Source organism: Saccostrea cucullata, unplaced genomic scaffold, assembly GCF_032062105.1.
Source record: "Saccostrea cucullata isolate Sc308-1 unplaced genomic scaffold, CSIRO_AGI_Scuc_v1 ctg3056, whole genome shotgun sequence".
In the NCBI taxonomy this organism is placed as follows: domain Eukaryota; kingdom Metazoa; phylum Mollusca; class Bivalvia; order Ostreida; family Ostreidae; genus Saccostrea; species Saccostrea cuccullata.
Genome location: NW_026933881.1, coordinates 39,408 through 58,793, shown reverse-complemented (window position 1 = coordinate 58,793; position 19,386 = coordinate 39,408). Strand labels below are relative to the sequence as shown.

General features: G+C 32.1%; 2 protein-coding genes across 2 annotated transcripts; both read right to left on the bottom strand.

The window, feature by feature from the left end:
• Window positions 1-670: 670 nt before the first annotated feature.
• On the bottom strand, window positions 671-11,797 carry LOC134239536 (cubilin-like). The gene is made up of 6 exons (XM_062721706.1): window positions 11,754-11,797; window positions 11,440-11,648; window positions 11,187-11,337; window positions 10,364-10,417; window positions 1,692-1,847; window positions 671-852 (listed from the first exon to the last, which is right to left on the bottom strand). The coding sequence occupies exons 1-6, from the start codon at window positions 11,788-11,790 to the stop codon at window positions 797-799; spliced, it is 663 nt and encodes a 220-aa protein (XP_062577690.1). The 5' UTR covers window positions 11,791-11,797; the 3' UTR covers window positions 671-796.
• A 4,018-nt stretch (window positions 11,798-15,815) lies between these two features.
• LOC134239535 (uncharacterized) lies at window positions 15,816-19,359 on the bottom strand. The gene is made up of 7 exons (XM_062721705.1): window positions 19,212-19,359; window positions 18,447-18,658; window positions 18,215-18,365; window positions 18,021-18,074; window positions 16,399-16,545; window positions 16,241-16,325; window positions 15,816-16,159 (listed from the first exon to the last, which is right to left on the bottom strand). Exons 1-7 carry the CDS (start codon window positions 19,357-19,359, stop codon window positions 15,919-15,921), a joined length of 1,038 nt encoding a protein of 345 aa, XP_062577689.1. The 3' UTR covers window positions 15,816-15,918.
• Window positions 19,360-19,386: the final 27 nt, after the last annotated feature.

Genomic DNA, 19,386 nt, shown 5'->3' with positions numbered 1-19,386 from the left:
GAATTTTGAAAATTGAGAAACATTTTGTCTCAGAGCGGGGGATTGTACACGCCTTATACGCCCTCTTTCTTTATCTTTTTCTTCTAAAAAAAAAAAAAAAAAAAAAAAAAAATTCCGCCACAAAATATAGTTCCTCGCTGAATGTTTTCGGCGTGGAATTTAATCATGGGGTCTTAATTGAATATTCCAAATTTATTGTAAGAACTAAAACATAATGTAGAATTTTTTAAATAGAGGCCAAGACAAAAATCTGCTGAAAAGCTGAGGAGCGAACCTTGTTAATGGCGTGTGGTAGCAAGGACCAATTTAAGTAATGTTAAATAAATTCAACAATTAAAAATATACATATCGCTCAGACAGTACAGTTTTTTTTTCAAAATGAAATTTTCGATATAATACACCTCTAGGAAGTCGTAACATTGGTTTGTCTGCATATTTTGATATCCATGAAGATGACGACGAAATAAACGTATGCTAAGCATTTATTTTAATTATTTTAATTTAATTATCCAGGTATAGTTAACATTGTTTGGATAGTTTTCCGGGTATCCAGGAGATGTTAGATTTCTGTCTTGGTTGTCTTCTATGGTTTCTAGCAATGTAAATGATGATTACAAAAAATGAAAATTATTTATATTATTTCATTTCAAAGGATCATATATTATTTCATTTCAAAGGATCAGAAATCAAATTAATTTTATCTTTATCGATTAAAAAAATATAAAATTTGAGCATATATACTTTAAAAAAGAAATCACTTACCAATTAATTGAAATACAAGTTAATGTCGTGAATGTCAAAATTGAATTTGCATACATTTTTGAAGAAACAATACGCAAGAAATCCAGCATCCTATAAGAAGAGAAGATCATGTATTATATCGTGTAAGGTATTATTTAGGGAAAGGGATTTTTTTCACTTGATCAAGAATGTGAAAAGCATTTAACGTATAATGTATTGTAAATGTATTATAAATATTATGATGTTATTGACTTGATTTATTTAGCAAGACTTTTATTTTTCAAATCCGTAAGATTGCAAGTATCAATACTAGTATCCACCGAATTTCTGCATTATTATCATGTTTGTTGCAGTGTATACCGGTATTTCATATTCGATATATAGAAACTTTTTCTTACCCTAAAGATATATCGAGATCTATCCATCAAGAAAAAAAAGGATCCCGAAACGTTTGTGATCTTCTGGCTCAAAGTTTTGGTTCATGCAATCCGAGTCATGAATTGGGGAAAAAATTATTAAAACCGGGTAGATAACTTCAATAACAAATAATTCAATCCAGCGTTTATTGCAATGATCGAGGACACATAACTCTTTTGCAACAGATCTTACTTTGATAAAAAATATACTACATGTATTTACATTTAGAGTTTATACATAAATCTACTTAGCATTTTCAATTAAAATAGCATAAAAACTCGTCATCAAGAAAAAACAATCATTTGCAGTGAAGCAATTTGTAATTGCTTCACAGTTTGCAAATTTCAGCATCAAATTTCCTTCTAAAATGTTCATTGAGAACATCAACGGGTAAATTCTTTCATGCAAAAAATGGAATCAACATTTTAAGATAAAGTCCATCACTGTATCACTTTACTTGATAGAAAAAAGGAATTCATTCGAATTATTAAAAGGAAAATGTAATTTACTAAAAAAAAAAGGTGTTTAAATACCTTGAAAATTTCTGTCATTTGTTTGTATTGTTGGTGTTTTAGGTAGTGGGAGTATAAATGTTGTTGAAACTGTCCATGTTGTTGTCTCCGATGTTACTGACGTTGTTGTCATCGGAGTTGCTCCCGCGTCTATTGTAGTGCCTTGTAAAAATGTTGCTACAAAAATTATTTGTAATACACTTTTGGAAAGAACTCATGTAAATGTACGTATTTGCAATTTGGAAATTGTAAACCCTTGTGTTACTTTATTACAATGTAATGATATTGATGTCATAAAAAGTATCAAGATGGACGGGACTGTTTCAGTATCTTTTGGAACAATTATTCTTCCCTCCCTCGAAAAACAACACTAAGATTTCTTGAAAATTTCAGCATCAAGTTTTTTGTTAAAAAATGTTTAGTTAGGTCAAATTTCAAGCAAAACGTTCAATCAAAAAAAGTACATCATAGTATCATTTAAGGGGGCCGACTATAGTTTCCATTGCGCAATATTTCGCGCATCATAGTAAAATGAAGCGTATTTACTGTTTTGATACAACTTTTTTCGCTTAATTATTAAAATTAAACAAAATTAAGAAATTATAGGCATAGAAATGTAATTACAATTTGATATAACTGATTTTAACCGATTTTGCAATTGATAGGGGTAGATTGACGTCGTTGCAATGTGTTTTTGACGTTATGATAATCTGTATCTTACGAAAGCCGGATAGGCTCATTTCTTAGAAGATAAAAATTTTTTTAACTCGTTATAACGAGTTAATTATCTCGTTATAACGAGTTAGTATCTCGTTATAACGAGTTAATTACCTCGTTATAACGAGATAATTATCTCGTTATAACGACTTAGTTTTATCTCGTTATAACGAATTACTTATCTCGTTATAACGAGTTAGTTATCTCGTTATAACGAGTTAATATCTCGTTATAACGAGTTAATTAACGCGTTAAAACGATTTAGTTATCTCGTTATAACGATTAAGTTATCTCGTTATAACGAGTTAATTATCTCGTTATAACGAGTTAATTATCTCGTTATAACGAGTTAATTATCTCGTTATAACGAGTTAATTATCTCGTTATAACGAGTTAATTATCTCGTTATAACGACTTAGTTATTTCGTTATAACGAATTAGTTATCTCGTTATAACGAGTTAGTTATCTCGTTATAACGATTTAATTATCTCGTTATAACGAGTTAGTTATCTCGTTATAACGAGTTAATTAACTCGTAATAACGAGATAATTAACTCGTTATAACGAGTTAGTGATCTCGTTATAACGAGTTAATTATATCGTTATAACGAGTTAGTTATGAATTAAGAATGGCTGTAGTTTTAATGCCATTGATGTTTAGTTGATAATTATCAGTCATACTTCACTTCAATATTGATAAAAAGTTGCAATTTTAATTTGCGATATGGTTTAAATAATATTCATCCTGAACTATCTTGCTGTCAATAATCACAATTTGATAAGTATAGCAATCTTTATTTACACATTTATACGTGAACTTCTCCAAGGACACAATATAAAAAGAATCTATTACCAAATGTACTTGCTTCAAAGTTTGGCAATTTATTTATGACAACTTTCTCCGATAAAAGACACTAATTTTTCTGATATGTTTGGATGACTTATTAGCTTTCATAACCAATGTCTTAGTACCGAAATTAATACATTATAATAGGAAGCTAACGCAGGCCTTAATGCAACATATATCATATACACTTACAGTGTGATATATATATTATTTTGAGAGTCAGAAATGTTTTGAAGAAGGGGGATATGGAGACATCAGCAATGAGGCCATGGGCGTAAAATTCGAGGGCTACTGCTCACTCATAACACAACATCAAGAGGCAGTCATAAGTTTCCGTATACATGTATATGTATTTGTCTTCGGTCTTTTAAGTATACAATACAAATCAACTGCATCGTTTATACATAAACAGAATACAATCACAGGCACAACCCCTCGAAAAAAAAAATAAACTAGTTTGCTGTTTTTCAATAAAAATCTTTATCATACACACTATAAACAAACTTGATCAAATTGGTTTTATATGTTATACTACTATACTTCCTATCACTTAGATATATCAACTTTAGATCAGTTTTCAACTCGTCATAACGAGAAAATTAACTCGTTATAACGAGAAAAATTAACTCGTTATAACGAGTTAATTTTCTCGTTATAACGAGATAATTAACTCGTTATAACGAGATAACTAACTCGTTATAACGAGATAACTAAGTCGTTATAACGAGATACTAATTCGTTATAACGAGATAATTAACTCGTTATAACGAGATAACTAAGTCGTTATAACGAGATAATTAACTCGTTATAACGAGATAATTAACTCGTTATAACGAGATAACTAAGTCGTTATAACGAGATACTAACTCGTTATAACGAGATAATTAACTCGTTATAACGAGATAATTAACTCGTTATAACGAGTTAATTTTTTTTTTATCTTCTCAGAAATGAGCCTATCCGGCTTTCGTAGTATCTCCTAAAGAAAGGAGTAATAAAAATATTATTAAAGAAAAAGTAATAAACATACGCTCTTGAAATTTAAAACATAGGAATTTGAGAATATCTCCATTATTTTTATTATGTTTTTATGTGAATCCATTGTGTACGTCATATTTTGTAATACTCTATAATAATAGTAAAATTTGCTAATTTTTTGCATTTTGAGATGCCCCCTCTGGTAACAAGACGGTAGAATTTTGTGTTTCTTCCATATATTGTATAATATAGTATTACTCATCAAATATTATAGTTTGAACAAAATGTCTATTGTAGAATTTGTATAAGAGCAAGAGCCATGTTGGGCCTTATTTAGCCCTGAGAATTTCCGAAAAAACAAAACCGCTCAGTTTAGGCTGCAAATGCAGTATTTTTCACTTGAAGTGTTGGTGATCACGTATCTATTAATTGTGACGTAATTTCCCATCTAGTCCATGCATTATGACGTCATAAAATGCGTCATTTTCCTCATATCCTGTAAATTCCTTTGAAAATGACCTAAAGTTGAAGCATTTCTTCAATATTTCATATAGAGCACAACCTCTGATCCAAAATATGCAAATACGTAATGAAAGCTCTGTTTCTGAAGATCAAAAAACGTGTTTTACTTTTTGGGATCGTGGGCTGTGCTCATATTCTAATTCTTTGCTGAAGGTAGTCAAATACGCCTGTTTTCTGCAAATTTCAAGAATACTGCAATTTCTCAAACCTGTTTTCAAATATCTGGTTTTTAAAAACGAAATTTTATTATAGAAAATGAAAGCGCCAATAGTCTACTTTATTTTGATATATGAAGTGGGAAAGTGGGTGATAGTTAATTAATTGATATAAGTACAGGGCCATTTTATGCATAAGATGGCTCTTGCTCTTTGCTTTAAAGTGCTAAAAATTGCATTTTTCCAAAGAATCCTATAGTAAATGTATCTGTATTTTGAGACGGTCCCTCAAAATACCTGGACTGTAGATTTCCCCCAAACTATGTATGTACACTGAAGTTAATGTAAGTTATATATGGTATAAAAATGAAGAGTTTCGCTATTGTAGTTTTCACACAATAAAACTATAGTCGGCCCCCTTAACTTGATAGAAAAGTAATTAATTATGTTCCCCAAACGAAGTTGGGGAACATATTGTTTTTACTCTGTTTCTTATTATTATTATGTTCCCCAAACGAAGTTGGGGAACATATTGTTTTTACTCTGTTTCTTATTATTATTATTTTTCTTCTTCTTCTTCTTCCTGGGTACTTTTTTGTCCGGGAATGATCTCGCAAACTATACATCCGACCAAGGTGAAATGTTTTTAGGGTCAGTAGACATGTTATGTAGATTTGCGGAATGAAGGTCATTTTGCGCGCACGTGCTTGCAAGAGCGTGCACGTGCAACATGTGAAATGGCCGATTTAATTGATATAGGCGTAACTTTTTAAATTTTTGATGAAATGCTTTGAAACTTATAATATAAGGATATATTAGTAGCATAGACAATATGACATGGTCAAAATAGCAAGATCTCACGTGCATGCACGTGCATTTTGCTCTGATTGGCTGAAACTAAAGTCTCAATATCTTTCTTGTTTTTTGATGAAATCCTTAGAAATTTTGAAAATAGCCATGCATTAGGATATCCTACAACATGATATATAACAATTTTCATGAAAACACGTGCATGCACGTGCGCTGCAATCTGATTGGCTTAAACTTTAAATAACTATAACTCCCTTAATTTTCAACCAAACAGGATGAGATTTGGAACATAGATAGATATATTTGACTACAACAAAAAAATATGGTCACCATGCACATACATACACGTGCATGTACTTGCGCTGCAATCTGATTGGTTGAAACTTTAAACAACTATAACTCCCTTGGTTTTCAACCAAACGGGATGGGATTTAGAATAAAGATAGATGTAACGGACATCTACAAGAAGGTATGGTCATTATGCTCATGCATGCACGTGCGAGCACGTACGCGCACGTGAAATGAGCAAAATAAAAAACACTTGAATGAGCTAACTTTTTAAAACTTTTGGATTAAATACTTTAATGTTTAGTATATTAAAATATATAGATTGTGTAGACAAGATGATATGGTCATTACGCACATGCATTCACATGCGCACGCGTGCAATGCTAAAATTTGAATGAACTTTCTACACTTCTTAATAAACGTTGTTAAAGTTTCAAAGGCATCGAGTTTGTCTTATTTTATGAAGCACCCAGGGAATATGGCACCAAAAGGGAGTTGGGGAGCGTTTGGGGAACATCTGTAACGGTCCCCGTTACAATTAGCACTAGTTATTATTATTTTTCTTCTTCTTCTTCCTGGAACTTTTTTGTCCGGGAATGATCTTGTAAACTGTTCGTCCGATGTAGGTGAAACCTTTTTAGGGTTAGTAGACATGTTATGTAGATTTGCGGAATCAAGGTCATTTTGCGCGCACGTGCTTGCAAGAGCGTGCACGTGCAACACGTGAAATGACCAATATAATAGATATAGCCACAACTGTTCTATTTTTAGATGAAATGCTTTGAAACTCATAATGTGAGGATATATTAGTAGTATAGACATGACGACATGGTGAAAATAGCAAGATCTCACGCGCATGCACGTGCACTTCGCTCTGATTGGCTGCAACTAAAGTCTCAATATCTTTCTTGTTTTTTGACGAAATCCTTTGAAATTTTGAACATAGCCATGCATTAGGATATCCTACAACATGAAATAAAGCAATTATCATGAAAACACGTGCATGCATGTGCGCTGCAATCTGATTGGCTAAAACTTTAAACAGCTATAACTCCCTTGGTTTTCAACCAAACAGGATGGGATTTGGAACATAGATAGATATAATGGACTTCTACAAGTAGGTATGGTCACCATGCACATGCATACACATGCGTGTACATGTGCTGCAATCTGATTGGCTGAAACTTTAAACAGCTATAACTCCCTTAGTTTTCACCCAAACGGGGTGGAATTTAGAACATAGATAGATGTAATGGACTTCTACAAGAAGGTATGGTCACCATGCTCATGTATACACTTGCGTGCACGTGAAATGAGTAAAATCAAACATATACTTGAATGAGCGTATTTTTTAAATAAATTTGGATTAAATACTTTAATATTCAGTGTATTAAAAATATAGATTATGTAGACAAGATGATATGGTCATGATGCAAATGCATTCACATGTGCACGCATGCAATGCTAAAGTTTAAATTATTTTTGTACACTTCTTTGTAAATGTTGTTAAAATCTCAGATGCATAGAGTTTGTCTTATTTAATGAAGCTTACAGGGAATATGGTACCAAAATGTAGTTGGGGAGCGTTTGGGGAACATCTGTAACGGTCCCCGTTACAATTAGCACTAGTTATAATGGGTTTTTTTTTGTTTGTTTGTTTAAGGATTATAAGAAAATTGTAGTTTGCGTTCCCTTTACCAGGAAATAATGGAAAACATGTTGGATTTTGGCACAATTTATTTGTAAAGAAATGTGTTGTATACAGAAATATGTAGGGAATTAAATAGTATTAGGAAATTACGCATTAGCATAAGGGTTCTATTATCTTGATGCTAAGCAATTTTGAATTCTTGAAATTGTAAAGTTGATATTCATTTTTCTTCTTGTCGTTTGACTACTTCTGGTAGCATTACTTTCGTTGATCAAGTTCTGATACTGCAGAGGTAGTAATATCAGGAAAGGATGGTTGGTATTATCAGTACTAAAACAGAGAGAAAAGAAAGCATTCTAATCGGCATGCAAAGGGTTAAAACGAATCAGCATTGAGTCGACCATAAATTAGTTCCCTGCAATTTAAGTCTTAGACGGACAATATTGGAATTGCAATAAGTTGTACTCGTTTTACTATTATTATGCGCCCGAATTTATTCGAGGCGTATATTGTTTTTGTCCTTTCTATTTGTCTGTTTATCTGTTTGTCTGTCTGTTGTCAACTTTAACCTTCGCCATAACTTTTGAACCGTGAGAGATAGAGACTTAATATTTGGTATGCATACTCCACTAATACTGCAGAGGTAGTAATATCAGGAAAGGATGGTTGGTATTATCAGTACTAAAACAGAGAGAAAAGAAAGCATTCTAATCGGCATGCAAAGGGTTAAAACGAATCAGCATTGAGTCGACCATAAATTAGTTCCCTGCAATTTAAGTCTTAGACGGACAATATTGGAATTGCAATAAGTTGTACTCGTTTTACTATTATTATGCGCCCGAATTTATTCAGGGCGTATATTGTTTTTGTCCTGTCTGTCTGTTTGTCTGTTTATCTGTTTGTCTGTTTATCTGTTTGTCTGTCTGTTTGTCTGATTATCTGTCTGTTGTCAACTTTAACCTTCGCCATAACTTTTGAACCGTGAGAGATAGAGACTTAATATTTGGTATGCATACTCCACTAATTAAGCACTTTCAACTGACACCAAGGTCAATGACCTTGTGACCTTGACTGTGACCTACTTGCTGAAAATAGCTTTTTCGAACTTTCGCCATAACTTTTAAACCATATGAGATAGAGACTTCTTATTTTGTATGCACATTCCACTAATTAAGTTCTTTCAAATGACACCAAGGACAATGATCATGTGACTTTGAATATGACCTATTTGCTAAAAATTGCTTTTTAGAACTTTGTTGCCGCCGGGCGCATAGTGGTTCACAAAAACATCTTGTTTTTTGCTATATTATTACAATAGAACTTGATCACATGATCAAGTAGTATTGTGTTACTATTTAATTATAAATTCTGAAATGAGTTTCGAACTGAGGTATCTTTAAATAGAAATAATCCTTATTAAAACAATAATAATGTAAATTTTACATAGCTGACATTATACTTAACTGATGTTTTTGAAGAAGAAAAAACCCAGATTATTTAGTTCTTAAGTATTGTAATATATTGTGATGTTTTGTAAAAATTGATAAGGGGTAACACTGCTTTGAATATTTATCTATTTTATGTTAAACAAATTTGAAATATTTTTCCTAAATTGATTAAAATACCGGGTTTAATAAAACAAAATGCAGTCTTAGTAAAAAGCAAATTCCCCCGAAATACTCTATCGGTATAAATGTAATACTTAAGACATGACTCCATGAAAAATATGCAGGCGTGAAGCGTAGTAGTTTATGCACCTCATGAATTCTCAAAAAATAAATTCATTTCTTATATTTACATTATTTTTCTGATGACTTGCCACATATTTTTGTCATTTAACAATAAATTTTTAAAAATGCACTATTTCTTAACTCCAATTACATTCCTACTCATAACTTGGTAGTTCATGAGAACATAACCTTTTATCTAATTTGCAAAGAATCATAAGGAAATATATTGGGAAATATTTATGGATTGGCCGAATGAAAGAACTAAGTTTGTTATATTATTTTTAAGAGAGTCTGACAGGGCAAAATTTGAAAATCATAAAATCATAAGTTAAATTTTCATACATACAGTGATAGAAATCAAATTTTAGTTACATGTTAAATGTCATTTTATTTACAATAATTTTCTATTATTTTTCTCTATGATAACTTTGAAAGTTAGGTGAGTTGAGTTCTTGATAAATCAACCGGAATGTAAATTTCGCCACGCGAAAGGTCTGGAGCTCAGTAGGCCTAATATCCATGTAAATCTCGCGCGGTTGTCTTTGTGTCTAACGTTAGTGGGCGGGAACTATTGAAATTGACATAGGGGCCTGTGTAATTTAAATCTTTAAATTTCTTTATTTACAGTTTTATTTCACAATTAAATGTTATTTTGTAATTTTAAGAAATCACTGTCTAGTTTGTTGGATCAACGACAGTTGGAAACGTGTGATATATGCATAACAGACATCGCCCGTTTTGCAAATTATCACACGTTTCCAATTATTGTTGATGCCCTGACATACCCAACAAACTCTAGTAGACATTTTCATTAAATATAGCTACCTCTCAGAAAAGCACACTGACCTCGAACTTCGTGCTCGTTCGAGATTTTTATTCTTCTAGTCGATATATTTATGGATCGATCTCATGAAAGAGCTATATTTGTATAATATCCGTCCACTGCAAAATTTTTACAACGTATTATATTACAAACCATAGCAAACTTTCATACTTATCTGTGTTTTGCTCCTTGTTGTCACAAGTGGCCTTGTTTTTATGGACGACACTGTTAAAAGTATAAAGGTATACAATTATATGCTCTTTAACTTAAAAAAAATGTGTAATTAGGAAAAAAGACCGTTTAAGGTAGTCCGATCCTCAGGTTCATAAAATTAACAGTTAAGTAATTGAAAATACTCATAAAAATATCCATGAATCCACAAAGTAATGCAAATTTATGTTTTAAGTTAAACATTAAAGTTAATCATGTTATATAGGGAAAATTGTCAAATCTCCTATATTCATGCAGAAAAGCGAATAGGAATACCAGTTATACATTTTCTATTTGCAAATTGATCAACAAATATATTTTATGTTACAAAACAATAGGTATCCAGGCATTCAGAGAAATTGTCATGATTTTTATACTTTTTTATACTTATATGTATTTGGTATTCTGTGTCTTCTATTTCCTTCATGTATTATATAATACACAATGTAAAATATTTTTGCTATCATTGCAAGAAATCACAAATCACTTCTAATTTCATATCATGCTAATTAGCATTGGTATCTAAGGCTCAATTCAAGAAAATCTTATTTCTCTAAAACTGTTTTTTTTTCCCTTTTATAGGGTAAAATTGTCAATTTTTCATAAGACCTTTTCTAAGATTTCCAAAAACATTGAATCATATATAGATGAATAAAATGAAAATTGATGCATGAAAAAAGTTTCATTTTCAAGCTTCATATTAATGCATTTTAAATTAAATATTGATTTTTGGAGTTATCCTTCCTTGCTGAGGATCAGATATCCTTAACTGATAGAAACAAACCATTCCAAAACAGAAAAAATCCTTCCCCTGTTTCACTTCTGTCTGACACAAAAGAAACCCGAATTTTCTTCCCCCTGGTTAATATAGGTATTTTATTGAACTGACCACATCTTTTTAGTGGCGTGTAGCAGCATGGATCAGTCTCTGTTATCTAAAATGATTTCAACAACAGAAATTTATTTATGTCGTCCGTAAAATAGGCCTATTTTTTCATTAAAATATTTTCATTTAAAAAGTGTTCAATATAAAACACCTGTAGAAAGTCGTTACATTGGTTTGTCTGCGATATTTTGATATCCATGAAGGTAATGAAGAAATAAACGTATGCTAAGTATCCTGTTTTAATCATCCAGGTATAATTAGCATTGTTTGGATATATTGACGGGTATCCAGGAGACACTATATATCCATCTCGGTTGTCTTCAGTGGCTTCTAACAATGTGAATTCAAATTTTCCACAAGCTAAATTAAAGATTAAAGTTATAAAATTTTAAAATTTTAAAGTTGAAAATTATTTTAAACATTTAAACATTTTTCTTAAAATCTGCTTTATAAGAAATCACTTACCGAATGGAGTGAATGTCAGTATTAAATAGGAATACATTTTTTTTGAAAAAAAAATGCCAAAAATCCATCACCCGCAACAGGAAGAAAACGGACTTAAAACTAATTTTAAAAAGGAAACAATTTTGTTTTTGGGAAGTTTTGTGGGAAGTTTTTACTTGGTCTTTTAATTATGTTAAATTTATTCGAAATTATAAGAGTTATTGACATTTCATCGAAAGATCTTTCATTTTTTAAATTCCCGAGTGTTTTAAAAAAAATGTATCATCCCAGATAGTAGCACATCGTTGGTCCAATCTTACCATTATGGTTGTATTATTGCTGTTGGGTTACCTTTATTGGACCAACGGTGGTCCAACATGGAATACTGATAGTAGGTGATGGATCATGGGGCCAATGTTGGGCTAACTGTTGGCATTATATAAAACTGATGTTATGAATGAGAATATTTGTTGGGGATTGGCATCAGCCCTAAGTTGGCCCAATACCATGAATCTGGCTGAGTGTCATGGGTAGACATCATCCGTGCAACTTATAATATCCGCGTCATTTTTCATATGACACGAGCGTAATGAGACCGATATCTTGCACATCTGCATCCAGTCATCTTCGCTAGCCAAGGGTTTCTGATACGCTACTCTCCTCATAATCCCTTAGCATACGGTGTTGATAGAAGTGCATACGGTGTTTTCTCGAGTTCTGATTGGGATTCGGTACACCCGGTCGACCAATCAGCAATTGTTTATTTTTTTTTTGTAAATGACAATATTTGCGTTCGGGATACTTCTTTCAACTCTTAATCTCGGGAATGAAAATCGCAAGTAAACAACGATCCGTATAAGATAATGCGCAATTCTATGAACAGCTATGGTGCCCATCCAATATCTTCTAAATACATTGTATGTGATTAAAGATCTATATTGAAGTTCAGATTTGTACTATAAATAATAAATAAGCATAACTTAATTATTGTTTCTTAATTAGTCTTGAAAAAAACTTTGATTTAATTTTTATTAAACAACGCGTTTTTATTTCTGTCGATGACGCAATCTGTGCGTACCTGATAGATTTGAGATCACGTGACGAAAACAATCCCGTCTTTTGACTTTACCCTGAGCCAAGGGTTCATGAGGAGAGTAGCGTATCAGAAATCCTTGGCTAGCGAAGATGGCATCCAGTATGTAAGTATTTATAATATGTTTGCTTTGTTGTAGGTCAACAATGTCGATCACATGGTCAAACATGTTGAAAATGTTGAAGTAAAAACAAAACTTATTCAAAACCGAAACACAAATCAGTTACTTTTATTTAAAAGTTGTCCATTGTATCGACAAATTTACGTTGTATAAATGTTTTGGTTTCGTAATGATGATCAATCGATTGGTTTGAGCGATAATGCAAATCATCACGCTAGCCAATTACGTAATCACATAATGAAACCAATTACTGGTAATTAGACAGTTAATTAGACAGTTATCCCCTAATTGACCATGTTGACAGCTTAATCATATGGTGATATACTTGTAAATTTAATCGTATGTTTACTCTTTACTCAGAAACAAATGTACAATAAAGCGCATTGAAGTGGTAAAATTTTCCGTTTGAATGAAACGTTCTGAGTCCTGTTTTGAACGTGAATTACAACATAATGACACGGCAATATTTTTAGAAATGAGAAAGAAATACTCGTCGTAATGTTTTAGGACATCCCATTCTTTGCGACAAGCAATATGAGTTACACTGAACTGGAGCTTTAAAAAAATTAGAGGATCGAGAGAGTTAGAGACTTCCGCTTCTGTGAAACACAAATTGCAACGAATATGTACATATTTTTGAACTTATCATGTCTATTGAAGTTACCACAACACATGTTTCGGTCGAACACGTGTTTACTCGGTATTTATTCAAACCGTCAATTTCATTGGCTATTATATTTATGGAAAACCTGTTCTACGGGTATTCGAATATACAAATTGGCCGTTTTATCCATTTCTAATGAAATGGGCGTGTCATAAGGTGACAATTAACCTTCTTAAATAGCTCAAAACGTTCCATTCGAATGGAAAATTTTACCACTACAATGCGCTTCATTGTATTTAAGTATGAAATAAAATACTACAATTTTAGAGAGTTTTAAAACAAAAACCCGAGCTGCTGGAGATTCTGCAAACAAAGACATTGAGAACACTATCAAAATGGCTTAGGTATTCCAAGGACAGGGATGGGGAAGGAAGAAACGAACAAAGAAGAAAAGAAGGGAGGAGGAGGAGATTCGGGGGATCAGTTGGAAAGTGACAGTGTCTAACTTTTTTTCTTCTGTTAAATACTGCTATACTGCGGCATACCCGCAGTTCTACCCTTTGTGTGTCTGTTTGTCGGTAACAAACACGTTGTAGATTCTAAAAACATTATTTTGTTTAAGTAAGCTATATGACGGGATGCATTTTAGCATTGTATTTAGTACCGGACGGCATTTTAAACGTTCTAATGAATACCTGCAATTTACTAACTTGTGTATTCAAATCAAAGAGGGAGTAAACATGTAAGCGAACATATATCGCTACATATGAACTAACTTTTTGTTCTTTATAAATGTTTTCTTCATCAACCGAACAATAAAATATGTAAGAATTTAATTCATTTTTTTTTTCTTCTTCTTTTTTTTCTCGTGTTTTTCCTTCGCATTAATGTAAAGCTACTTACAATGCATTGCTTGTTGATAATAATGAGATATTGTGAATACATGTATGTATTAATCTAGCACATATGGTATTAAACGCTTTTAGAAGTAATATTTACTATATAAAACTAGTCTAACCTTATTAAGTTATTATATATAGTTTGCTGTTTCAATTTTAAGGACAAATGGCCAACCAGTAAAGAGCAATGAGTTGTCCTGATGGAGAGCCAATAATTGCGCAATAAATATACACTTTTTTCAATGGGTGGCACTGTAGCTCTCCGGTCTATCAATATATTTTTTTCGGAGAGCTACAGATCTGTAGCTAAATATTTTGGTGAAGAATTGGAAAAATTTTCGGTAGCATTTGGGTTTGACTTTTCCTTTAGAGAATTTTCTTCAGCTGCTATGAAGTCTTTCGAGCTTTTGCTCTTGTAGTCTGAACTGCAATAGCTTTCAAGATCTAATATTTTGTTATTATTGTGAGAAATCGCATAAGCATGCCTGCGATATCCAGAATAATTCAAAAAAGTAAACGCAGTTCCACCTGCAAAGACCATACTGGAGAGGAACGAGAAAAACGGAAGAAGAACGGAAAATACAGGCTTATGAAACTGTAGTTGGATAATAGACTCAGATAGTTTAGTAGTTGAGTTGATGAGGAAGATATTTTGACAAGAAAATGACCCATTTCCTTGAATTAAACCAACTAATCCTGGAACAAGACTGTTCATTCCTTAATTCTTGATAGTCTTGATATGCATGTTTTATATGGGGTAGTATGTCATCAGAACGCCACTGCCTAAACTGCAGTGGAATGCTACACGGTACATGTAGAACTGTTTTGAAATCATGCTTGTTCATCCCTTCTGCTTGGCTTAATCCTTGCCAACTTCAGCGTCATCTACATCTTTGGACCTGTTTAGGTTTTACTCTTGAGAATAGAATCTAACAAAAACTTTTGGTCTTTTGATAGAGATTATAAAACTGTATTACCCGTGGCCAGTACATTCTGGCGGCACATTATAGAACTGGTCAGCACTGGAATATTTCCAAGTCAAAGGTTTCTGATCCATTCTACACATAAGTGGACCAACTAAAACCCTCGACTTTGGAAGATGTGCCAAGCGCTCTGCACGATGAAGTGAAAGTTTCGGATCTTTTGTATGAAACCTGAAAAATCTAAGCTCCTTGTCACGGGGCGTTGGCATGATTTAAGGTCCGAGTACCGTGTAAAGGTCTTAATTTGAACTCTTCACTGGTATATGGTGACTTCTTTGTATGAGTGATAAAATTCTCCAACTGGATATAAAACATCATAAAGGAGATCTAGAGATCAAATTAAATGAAAAATAGTGCTAACTCAGTATCTTTTAAGTTTTTATTCCTCATTTCCTAGTATCTTTGAACAGAACAAAGATCACTAAATGAATACATGTATATATTTTTAACAAAAATAATAGCATATTGACCAAGTTATAAAAACAACTAAAGTACTAAATCTTTACAAATGGCATAAATGTTTTGATTACTCTGTTCTACATGAGGTCGCTTCACAAATGGCGTGTCGTACACACCCTCGGGGTATTCCATATAAACACCGTCCCGACTGTCTTCATAAAGAACAGTTTCTGCCTCTTGAGCACTAGAGTAGATAGGAACTGGGTTTAAGTCATTCTCGTTGGATGATATTCTGTCTTTTTCAGTTAACTTAATGGATGCAGCTCTCCTTCAAAAATATGACAGTGGTGAAAACACTTAGAACTATTTTAGAATTTTTCATTTCATTGCACCGATGTTTTTAAAATACCTAATACAGCATCCTTGTTTTGTCAAACATCCCAGGCCAAATAAGAGTCCAACCACTATTACACCACTGACCACGAAAATGTAAACTATAGGGGAAAAAATTATTATAAATATTTTTTCTTGTAAAATTCATTTTCTAGCGGACACAATATCAAATACCTAGAAAAATTCTGTGATTTCTTCGTACTGTTGTTGTTTGCAGCGGGAGTGATACCGTTGTTGATGCTTCCCGTGTTGTCTCCAATTCAGTTGACGTTGTTGTCATCAAAGTTTTCACATCAGTTGTCGTGCCTTGTTGTAACGTCGCTACAACCATTACTTGAACATTACAACTTACTTTGGTACTGCTTTAGCGCCCTAACGAAAGCTTAATTATGTTTAGCCTTAAGGAAGTGAATTGAAAACGAGATCTTAAAATATTTGGCTTTAATATACACTTTAGCAAAAATAACCTTATGCACGCACAGATTTTAAAATGTGGATATACTCATCATGAATGGATTACGTTGTACTTAGTACTAGCGACTTTGCTTGTACCACCTGTGTGAAATATGACAGGTGCAAAATATAGAATTGTTAGGCTGAATGTAGTAAGTGACGATAGTGCAAGGGCGTGTTTATGCTTTTCTACATATAATAAAGCCCTGAATATAGCTTCATCACTTGTATAACATTAAATAATTTCACATGGATGATGATATATGTAAGCAGATTTCCGTTTCTGTACTCAGCTATACACTGTGCATTACGTGGATTTAAAAGTATAAAACAGAAGGGCCATTTTTTTCCAAATTTAATTTTTTGAAATTGTGTCTTTGTACCAAAAACTCTCTTTATAAGTAATATAGAAGAAAATGACCCACACATTTTTGCCCTCATTGATCGAAATATCAAAGCACTCTACAGAGAGGGCAAATAAGACATTTAGCATTAACGTGTCCATTTTTAATAAAAACCATTTGATATATAACAAAAACAGGTGGGATCACTCTTTCTCCATAAATCAGTAAAATATACACTAATACCAGCATTTACAAGTGCCATAATGTGGAAAAAACTCAAACAATCAGAACTCGGAAATTAAAAATTCACTTGTTAATAGGATACAATTTAAAATCACTTAAAGACATTTTTTTATTTTAAAATAAGGAAGGTCCATACTTTTACGGATCCGGTTTTAATTTTACACACCAAATATAAAATTCTGATCATCACTTTTTTATTAAAATATTATATTTTGGGTGATTGAAAATAATTTAATAAGTATATATTTATTAACTATAGTGTCAATTTGATAATTATGCGTTTAATATAAACTATTTATGGAAATTTACACTGTCCATTAGGATTTATTTCCTTTTAGCACATACACAGACACAAAATTCTTAAACTACCATAACTTTTTTTTTTAAATGATTTAAATGAAAAAAAAATAATTCAAAGAATTCAAATCTAGAATTGGGGATTTTGGGGTTGGAAGGACAGGTCTTTTTAAAGAGAATTGGGGGGTTCATAGGGATTTGTAATATAAAATTCCATCGCAAAAGCTCAAAGCATCTTGATAACTCGCGCTAAAATGAAATATTAACCCAAAAACAAAATGTATGAATTTATTACCTTGACCTTAAACCTCCAGACTCCAAAATGGATAGGACAGAATTTATAGTCCACTTTGAAATAATCTCGACAATAGAAAGGTCAAGTGTATATACATTCGTACATCACACGGTACTGGTACATGTATGTCATATGCTTACATTCTATGCTTAAATTTTTCGTACTTATCTGTTTTTGGCTCGTTGTTGTTAAAGGTGAACTTGATGGTATGAAAGATACTGTCAAATTATAAAAGTATATACACGATTATACATTCATCAATTGTTGGAAAAAATATAAGTGAACAATTAATGTGCATTTATTTATTATAAGATTGAACTAAATTATCAGAAAGATTGCTGTTTTAATAGAAACAAACCATTCCAAAACAGTAAAAATCCTTTCCCTGTTTCACTTCTATCTGATACAAAAGACACCCGAATTTTATTTCCTTTGGTTAATATAGAAATGTTATTAAATTGACCACATCTCTTTAGTGGCGTGTGGCAGCATGGATCAATCTCTGTAATCTGAAATAAATTCAACAATTAAATTAAAAAAATATATTTCAAACAGATTTTTTTTAAATTAAATGTTTCGATATAAGATACCTGCAGATAGTCGTCGTTACATTGATTTGTCTGCGAACTTTTGATATCCGTGAAGAAAATGACGAAATAAATGTATGCAAGGTATCCTGGTTTAATTATCCAGGTATAATTAGCATTGTTTGGATAGTTTGCCGGGTATCCAGGAGATGTTAGATTTCTGTCGTGGTTGTCCTCTATGGTTTCGAACAATGTGTACTCAAATTTTCCCCAAGCTTATGCAAAGTAGACAAGGATGATCATGAACAATGAAAACTATTTCTTTTATTTCATTTTAAAGCACGAGAAATCAAATTTTTCTTCATCAATTAAAAAAATATGAAATGTGAAGACAAATTTGTTTTATTATATATATTTATATAAAAAAAAAAGATAAATCACTTACCAGTTGACATACACGTAAATGTCATAAATTTCAAAATTGAATTTGCGTTCATTTTGGACGAAACAATACGCGAAATATCCAGCATCCTATTTGATACATATAACAGGAAGATTGTGAACTTTAGGCTTTCAATGTGAACGAGATAAAACTATTATAAAGGGAAAGGGAAATTTTCACTTGGCCTATAATGTTAAAGAGCATTTAATTGACGATATATTGTAAATGCATTATAAATATTATGTTGCTTTTTATTTGTTTAATTTAACAACCATGAATTCACCACTGACTACGATAAACGGAAGCTTAAGGAAAAATAAAGAACAGCTCTAGAAGTTTTCTTGTACGAGTTAATTTTAACGGACACAATTTCGTCAATACTGTACCTAGAAAATTCCTGTGATCTCGTTCTGTTGTTTGCAGGGTGAATGATACAGTTATTGATGCTCCCCGTGTTGTCTCCAATCCAGTTGACGTTGTTGTCATTGAAGTTTCCATATCTGTTGTCGTGTCTTGTAGTGTTGCTACAACCATTATTTTAACATTTATTTACATCTGGTA

Bases quoted from the DNA above. Each gene is read 5' to 3' on its own strand.
- LOC134239536 (XM_062721706.1), bottom strand. From the start codon at position 11,790: ATGTATTCCTATTTAATACTGACATTCACTCCATTCG. The intron at 1,848-10,363 runs GTATGAAAGTTT...TAATTTTTGTAG, and splicing joins AAGGAGCAAAACACAGATAA to CAACATTTTTACAAGGCACT. The intron at 853-1,691 runs GTATTTAAACAC...CTCTTCTTATAG, and splicing joins AAATGACAGAAATTTTCAAG to GATGCTGGATTTCTTGCGTA.
- LOC134239535 (XM_062721705.1), bottom strand. From the start codon at position 19,359: ATGGTTGTAGCAACACTACAAGACACGACAACAGATATGGAAACTTCA. The intron at 18,366-18,446 runs GTATCTTATATC...AATTTATTTCAG, and splicing joins GTAACGACGACTATCTGCAG to ATTACAGAGATTGATCCATG. The intron at 16,326-16,398 runs GTATTTGATATT...TTTCCCCTATAG, and splicing joins AAATCACAGAATTTTTCTAG to TTTACATTTTCGTGGTCAGT.